An 8,678-nucleotide genomic window follows, 5' to 3' on the forward strand; every position below is an offset into this window, starting at 1 on the left:
TCCAAAAAGGCATCATTAAATACTATAATCTTCCTAACATCCAATCCACCACTATGACAAAGGCAAACACTTTTTTCCCAACTCAACTCCTCCCCTAACCCCATCAATAGAAAATCACGTTGTAATTTCTCAATATGAATAGCTACATTTGCAGCGGTAGGTAATAATGACATGAAATACTTTGACAAATTACAAATAGTACATTTAAGAAGAGTAATTTTACATTCCTTCAATAAGTACATTTGTTTCCACTCCAATAATCACTTCTCAATTTTTTCAAAACAATATTCCAAATATACATTACTATGAACTTTGCAACCAAAGGTAAACCCGATTAACTTAAGAGCCCAGAAACTTAAGTTTTGATATAGAGGTCAAAAGCAGGGGGCGCCACCTTATGGCCAGGGTGGTCCCAGAATCACCATGACTACATAATAATTTAAAATTTTATATTTATCTAACCTTTAAAAAAAATTTGGAAACACCTTGAATATTTTTTAGGCCAATAAAATTAAATTTTGGTCCATAATTTGACTAACTTAACAATATATTAGGGTCTTTCAAGCAAAAAGAATCACATGATTTTATATTCTTTTAAGCTTATACTATGGCTTTACTTTTAGTTTTTGTTTTACTTGACACACTGTCATTGTACTACTTTTCCTAAAAAACATTATAATATATATTATACAACTAATTGGTCAAAGTCACGAAAATTTAGTTTTTTTCATTGTACAATTACTTTTCTTTTTTCTTTTTCCGATAATTTTGATTAGAAAAAAAATAGTAGTTTTAGTTAATTAAGTTAATACATTTAAAAAAGTTACTTAATTTTTATATAACATCAATTAATTCATTATATATATAAAATAAATTTTTATTTTTATGATTATAATTAAACATGTGATTGTCTATTCTAAGGAAATTTGATTAAATTTACACGAAAAGTGTCACTAAATATTATGTTTTTACATTTTGTTATCATATTATTAGTAATAAACTTATTATATTTTTATTTATATAATTTAAAATTTTATTAATTATATTATTTATGATGTCACCGGTTTGACCATCGATCGGATCTCGGTCTGACCAAAAAACTAATAACCAGTTCATTTTCCGGTTTTTTCACTGTACTGGTTTATAAAACCATGGAAAAAACCAAAAAAAAAAAAAATGAACGAAAATCTGGAAAAAAATAAAAATAAAACCACTAACAAGGCTCAAACCAAATGCTAATAGAAAAACTCAGTACAAGATCAATCTCATCTCAAACTAAGACTATCACTACTCCAACACCAACACAATTACCTTTTTAATTCAACAAATATTAAAAAAGATATCCTCATTGCCTTAATGCCTCTTGAATTCACAAGTCATTAAATAATTTAAACTAAAACTAAATCAAACCTAAAGGCTAAAAGGAAAAAAGAAACTCACTTACTCTCCCCAGCCATCGTTGTCTATTCCTGTTCAGCAACACTAACAACAATCACAACTGAACTCTACAAGTTTTATATTATAAAATTTTATGTATTTGCGTATTTTTTTATTATTGTTATTGTCAATATATAATTTTTTTTAATAGATTATGTAATTTATGCTTATTGAGAAACACCTTGGAAAAAATTTCTAGAGCTGCTACTAGTCAAAAGTATTGTAATTTAAGGAGGTGTTTGGTTGTGTTATTTAAACAACAGTTTTCGATATTTAAACAATATAACACTTTTTTACCTACACATATTTTTATAACACTTATACAGCGTCACTAGAACAACATTACCAAACGGACTAAATTATAACTTTTTTTTTTTTTTTTTTTTTGAAAATGACTAAATTATAACTTTTATATATATATATATATATATATATAAATAAAGAGTTTTTTTTTTTTTTTTTTTTTTTTTTCTCTGAGAAAGAGAAAGTGGTTAGCCCAAATGTTACCTATAGGCTATACGGACTTCTGGGTCTCTTTTGGATGTCTGACACAAGCCCAGGGTAATAAATTTGACCTTGTGATTCACAAGTTGTGAACATTTCCTTTTTGGATCGCAATTCACTTTCACTTTTTATCTGTTTTCACAGACAAATGTTTACCTCCTATCTTTTTCAAAATCCAATCAATCTTGGATTTCTTTTTCTTATCGTTTTCCAAAAATTCATGCCAAACCTAACTAACCCAACCGTCCCTTTCTCCTCTCTCCCTCTTTAAAAAAAAAAAAAAAAAAAAAAAAACCCTAAAAACACACACTCTCTCTCTCACTCCTTTTCATTTCCCCTGTAATTTCAAATTCCAAATGGAAAACCTCTTCCTATTCTTCCCAATGTTCTTCACGATCTATCTCATCGGCTATTTCATCGTTTTCCGGAACTGGAGCCCCAAGATCCGACCCGAAGCCGCCAGCTGCTTTATCTCCTTTGCTCACGGCACACCGGCGGTTTTCTTAGCCACCTCCGCCATACTCGCCGACTCGAACCGCGGCTTCGCCGCGCCGAACACCGAGCCCGAGAACTCAGTCCTCGACTTCAGCATTTCCTACTTCACCATGGACCTCTTCCACTACCTCGCCTTCTGCCCCGGCGACCTCCTCTTCATCGGCCACCACCTCGCCACGCTCTTCGTCTTCGTCACGTGCCGGTACCTCGTGTCCCACGGCGCGTGCGCCATCCTCGCGCTGCTCGTCCTCGCGGAGCTGACCAGCGCGTGCCAGAACGCGTGGACGCTGGCCAGGGCGAGGAGGGACGACGTCGTTCTCGCCGCGAAACTGTACGGTCTCTTGTCCCCTCCCTTTTATGCATTGTATTCGATAGTGCGGGGTGTGTTGGGGCCGTGTTTGGTGTACAAAATGTGTGCGTTCTACATGAGTGGTGAGGCCAGCGGTGTGATCCCAATGTGGGTTTGGGTGTCTTGGATTGTTGTTGTTGTTATGGCTATTTCTGTTAGTATTTTGTGGATTTTCAATCTTTGGGTTGAGTTTTTTAGAGAAAGAACGGGAAAATTGGAAAAGAAAGTAACATAGAAAGAATGAATAAAAATTTGGAAATTATTAGTTTTTGTTTTTGTTTTTGCTTTTCAAGCAATGTATCAATGTATTTTTATGACTAGATTCTAGAAATATTCAATAATCTAGTTTTGTATCTTTGATGTGGTATTTTGGATGAAATGAAAGTGTTCACAAGTTTTATCTTTTGGATTGAATTCTTTGACTTTTTAGGAGTTAAGAAGAATGAATAATTGTGTTAATTGCGAGTTCGAGTTAGTTCAACTAGTAAAGTCTCTTGTGGTTGAATAAGAGACTTGGGTTCAACCCTCCGCCTATATCAAAAACTGATTGATTTTTTAGTCTGATGATAAGGAGTACCGTCATCAGAATTAGACACCATAAGTTGATACTTTATTAAAAAAAAAAATTGCTTCAATTGGTTTAAGTAGTTTGGAAAGTGTCAATTTGGAGTGTATGCATAATGTATAAAATATAGTATTAACTTAGCTATTTCCTTTGTTAGCTTGCCTAAATTGTAGGAGATAAACCTACCAACAATAATATCTGGACTTATAATTAACATATAAAGGTATTAACTTTCTTGGGACATCAAAATCTAAGTATTGTTAACCGCAAATCTGAAACAGAAGTAAGGTTTTTGTACCCTCCATGGGGGATCTGGAAATAACAAATAAAAGATAGTAAATAGTGACACTATTGTCTTCCAATACTTATATTTCCCTGCAACAATATTCACAACTGATTATCAGTCCCCTCTATACTAGTCCAAAAATTCTCCCCCACAAATCTCATCCTATTTGTAACAGCAAAATGTGCAAAAACCAATGAATCAAACAAACTCTAACATCAAATACAATAAAAATTCCAATCCAAATGAACCTAGAACATGTGAGGATAGCCTACACACGCGCACTCACATTTTTACTAATTTGGTAGAACTTAGATACAGTACCCAAGGAACTGTATCTAACTCTTTTGGATCCCATCACCATTGTAATCAGGATATCACTTGAATAACTTCCAAACAAATAAGCTAATTAGAATTGTGAATCTTTTTTGTTTTGGTAAGATACTTGCATATACTTAAAAGAAGTTAAATTTTAATTATAGACCAAGGGCTAGCAGAACTAGGATCCTCTTTATTTCAATTGAAATGGAGGTAGTCCAAAATTTTGGCGTATGTAGGGGCATGTTACTTAATCGCCACCCAATCCCTTTATTGGGCAAGCTACTGCCTTGGTGCTGGTGATTACAGAAACATTGTCTGCTCTCTCACTAGGTAAGGGCAAGGGAAGTATTCTGTTGTATTTATACTAATATTACAAATAATGCATAGATCTGTATCATCGATGCTAAGAACAAACATATAGAGAATGGTTATTACATGACGCACATGAATATAATATGACAAACTTTATTTGATTTAATGGTGGCAGACTTCTATTGGTGTATGACATAATTTATATGATTTAACAGCAGCAGACTTCTCTTGGTGTGTTGAGCTTGGTTTAAGAGTAGAACTTGTAGGTCTTGGCGTTAAGTATGATGGTTCTTAGCCCTCCAATTGGTCCTAGAATCATCAGCAGGAGGCCCAGTATAATGCAGATCTAAAATTAAGTAAGCTGAATAAGTACTTGTTCTGAACTTTAAAGCAAATCAAAATACAACAAAGACAAGGAGGAGCTATCTGAATTGAACATACCCAGTTGGTACACCAAGATAAGCTAAACATCTTTGGTTTGTAGATGGCAAGCCACATGATACAAGGGATCTGAAGAATGATACAGTAAAGAGTAAGCATTGGTATGAATCCTTTATTGAAAGGCATTCCATTGAATAAGAGTCTCATATTCATAATTTTTCATTTTTGTTTTTAGATGGACGAATGAGGCTTACAAAGTATGTTGTAGGTGCAAATGCAAATCCTCCAAAGAATGCCAGAAGACCATCAAAAAAAGGGAAGGTAATGGCCACAAACATTGTGAATGCTGAATGACAGAAAACCTTATGAGAATAAAACCTAATCTGAGGATGTTTTTTCATGTTTAGGAACTCAATATCTGATGAGGAGGGGTTTTTACTTACCAACATATACAGTTCGTGCAGTAAACCGAAGTATTCTTGTGGGTCTAAAATGCATTTTCTTTACCAACACTGATTCTATCATGTCAAATACTGGCATTGCAAATATCTACATTAACACAATAAAAGCAAAATCTTGATGAGCAACCAATTTAGTGGCTAGTCAATAGAAAAGAGCTAGTAGAAAGCACACCTGATAGCTGCCAATAACATGGATGACAACAAACGCGTTAGCTGCTATGATAAGCCCTTCAGGTTTCTCTAATGAGGTGAGGATGTTACCCTCAACAGTATTGCCAAACACGTAATATCCAATGAGAGCAACTGGGAAGTAGCACAAGGCCACAATAATATAGCCAAGAACCGCTCCCTTCCACATAGGCCCCTTAGATGGTTTCTCAGGTGTAGAAGGAATTGTTGCTTGGATCTCTAAAACAACATTGTGTCCTGCATATGCAAAAGCTATGGTGCCCAAGGCACTGAAGAAGTCTAAGACTTTTCCTGATGTGGTTGAGTCTGGGTAGCTATAATCGACACCCTGCTGAACTCCCTTGTGGACAGAAGCTGTCCAGGCAATAGTAGAGTAACTGCACGACAACCACAATATCAAACATGGTTGTTTTTTTAACAGTACATGTAAGTTTGAAATGTAACGGCCCTCCTGTAGAACTTCTCTTCTGCCAAAATGCATGTTTGTTTTCTTTGTTATTGTTATAATTTTGTTTACTCTTAGCATTTTGTTATCTCTTTATAACTCATTAATACTTTTTCATTGCTAATTTAGCAGTCATTACTCATTAGCGTGCCAATTAACATATAACTCATTACATTTTCTTAGTTCTTTTTAATGACTATGTTCAAACTTTTCTTCCTCTGACCAACTTATATACTCTCTGATTTCTCCAGAGACTAGCTTTTGTTTTAAATTATGAGCACTGAAGATTACCTCAAAGACATGGCTGCTGCAGCCAAAGAGATTCCGGTGACAGAGTTGAAGTTTGGGAGGTGGGAGATTACAAAATGAACTGAAGCAAATATCATGATAAAGTAGGTGGTTTTGATTGATTTGCAGTTTTTTTTGCAAGCTAAATCATGAATATTCTTCAGTGATGTTCCTCCTGTGACCATATACAAAATGTCCACACCTACTTCGCAAATGAGCTGTTGAGGTACCACAATCCACAGACCGAGCTTTTCACCAAAGGCTTGTTGACCTAACTCATGGTACCTATCAAACCGTTTTCCAGGAACCATTTCATGCATCTCAATCATTTGCCACAGAGTGTATAAAGTGATTACCCATGAGAGTATCATAATGGCTACTCCAGGACCCCTGAAATTGAAGATGAAAAGGTAGTGGAATGATCAAGAGCTTGCTTTCAGAGCAAAGAAACTAGTACTCTAATGGTCTTTTTTTTTTTTTTTTGAGAAACTAGTACTCTAATAGTCTGAATTGCAAGTATCCTCAGCAGAAATGCTACCTTTGTTAATTAATTTCAAACACTGTCAAAAATGGTTGCGTAATTAAACAAGATTTTCTCTTGCAAGTAGTTCATGAAATGCTATGCATATATAGAAATTGTACTGTAATAGAATTTCCGCCTGATTGCTGTGATATTCTTCAGTATATTTATAAAAATGCTAAAAGAAAAATAAAGATCTCATACATTTTTGAATAAAAACTCAACTATTAGGATTAAATCTAAGAAATGCGGACTCGGATACAACACAACATGGGACACAACAACAAAATAATTCTTGAAGAATTAGAACGCAAAGTTAGGGAACTAAAATAAACAAAAGTAAAGTTAGGGGACTGAAATGAAATCTGAAAAAACTTAGAGGGTCTGTTTTGCATTTTACTCATATATATTTATTTATTTAATTTTTGGGCATATTACATATTTTATTTTAACCTTTTCAAATAAATAACAAATATCATAATCTTAAAAGGCATACCTAAATTCAAAGGATTTAATGAAGTGAATTTTTTTTTTTACTTGTTTGAGGACATGTAGAAGTGTTCTCGACATGTGCATGTTTGACAAGGATTTTGAAGCATTTGTGCTTCAGATTGAACCGACAAGAAAAAAAGTGTCCACAATTAATCTCGAAAGTAGAATTTAATTCAGTATATCACACACAATATAGTACTCTTATGAGATTAAAATAATCACTTGGTACATTAAAGAGCTTTTCAGTTTAAGCTCTATGTCACAAAAACTCTATTACAAACATTTGAGTAAGTTAAGACTATACTTGGTCAAACAGTAACATAATCAGAATATACAAAGTAGTGAGGCAGTTTTAAAATATGATACTCATGAACTATATTGGGTTTGTTTCAGACATATATACCATCCTAGTCTCGCCATGGCATATGGTAGACCCAAGACACCGGCTCCAACCATTGCAGTGACGTTGTGGAAAGCTGAGTACCACCATTTTGCATTCCTGGAAGATGTAATTGGAAGCCATTCGTCGATTTCCTTCTGTCTCTGCAAATTTTCATCTACCTGCATGTGATTTATGATCACAACTCTCAAGCAAAGCTCAAAAAAAAAATAAAAAAATAATAAAATCCACCCCCACCCTTTAAGAGGAAAGAAAAGAAAATTTTCCATCATGATACATACATCATTCTTTTTGCATACTAAAGTATGGATGGTTGAGTTTCATGGAAAATCCTCCCAATTTTAAGCACTGAGAAACAGGATCGCAAGCTCTCCAATACATTCTAGTTATTTCCATATCATGTGATTTGCTAGTTATAACTATTAAGTCCTACTGGGTGTGGACAAAACCCCATTATTGCTAGCTCTAAACTTGAGAGAGAGAGAGAGGCTTACGTTGCTGGTTTTATTAGAATATCCATTTGTAGTTGCTTCATCGCCCATTGTAGCACTGAGAACACCGCGCGGTTTTGTAGGAGAGGATGAAATGAGAGAGATACTGAGATACAACCAGAACGGAAGAACAGTATAAATAATAAGCAATTTGAACTACGTAAAGTGTCGATCAATGTCAAGAGAAGTATGCAAGGAACCTGCAGGCTAGACTGAGGGAGAGATATTCTCGAAGGTGACAGTGACATTTTTGTTTGACACAATTTTTTAAAAACTAGTTCAGCATTTTTTTTTAAAATTTTTTTTTTTAAGACTATGTCGTATTAAAAGAATTAAACTTAATATGTTTAATTAATATTTTGTAAATCATCACAAAAAAAGTATTATGCAGTGGTAAAATTTACAGTATTTATATATAGTATCACTTAATTTCTTAAGTGACGTACCTTAAGTTCTCAATTAAATTTAAGGTCAAAGTTTAGTTGTAAACTTGGTTGTAAGTTGTAACAAATACTTCCACTAAAAAAAAAAATAACATGACTACATATTTTAAAAATCCAACCATTAGATTGCATGTTCTTTATGATCTTAATACCCAAGTCAAATTTTGTGCTAATCGGATGTCATTTACAATTCAATCCGTAAATGCATTTTTTATGCATAATTTTAGACCACAAAAACTTTAAATTTAAGCATCTGATTGATAACATATCTGTTGATTTTTTTTATTTTCTGTAATTTTGCA

The 8,678-nt window shown here is 33.8% G+C and overlaps 2 protein-coding genes across 3 annotated transcripts; one reads left to right on the forward strand and one right to left on the reverse strand.

Moving 5' to 3' along the window:
- The first annotated feature begins 2,086 nt into the window (after positions 1–2,086).
- LOC126714686 (TLC domain-containing protein At5g14285) lies at positions 2,087–6,647 on the forward strand. 2 transcript variants are annotated; one of them, XM_050414949.1, is made up of 2 exons: positions 2,087–2,767; positions 5,994–6,647. In XM_050414949.1, exons 1-2 carry the CDS (start codon positions 2,298–2,300, stop codon positions 5,998–6,000), a joined length of 477 nt encoding a protein of 158 aa, XP_050270906.1. In that variant the 5' UTR covers positions 2,087–2,297; the 3' UTR covers positions 6,001–6,647. The 2 variants fall into 2 exon arrangements, with proteins under 2 accessions (XP_050270906.1, XP_050270905.1); XM_050414948.1 differs by lacking the exon at positions 5,994–6,647 and having other exon boundaries at positions 2,089–3,199.
- On the reverse strand, positions 4,286–8,086 carry LOC126714685 (lysine histidine transporter 1-like). Its single transcript, XM_050414947.1, has 8 exons — positions 7,937–8,086; positions 7,446–7,603; positions 6,034–6,420; positions 5,281–5,674; positions 5,091–5,196; positions 4,902–4,993; positions 4,708–4,776; positions 4,286–4,612 (listed from the first exon to the last, which is right to left on the reverse strand). Exons 1-8 carry the CDS (start codon positions 7,982–7,984, stop codon positions 4,514–4,516), a joined length of 1,353 nt encoding a protein of 450 aa, XP_050270904.1. The 5' UTR covers positions 7,985–8,086; the 3' UTR covers positions 4,286–4,513.
- Positions 8,087–8,678: the final 592 nt, after the last annotated feature.

This window comes from Quercus robur, chromosome 2 (genome assembly GCF_932294415.1).
Source record: "Quercus robur chromosome 2, dhQueRobu3.1, whole genome shotgun sequence".
Taxonomy (NCBI): Eukaryota; Viridiplantae; Streptophyta; class Magnoliopsida; order Fagales; family Fagaceae; genus Quercus; species Quercus robur.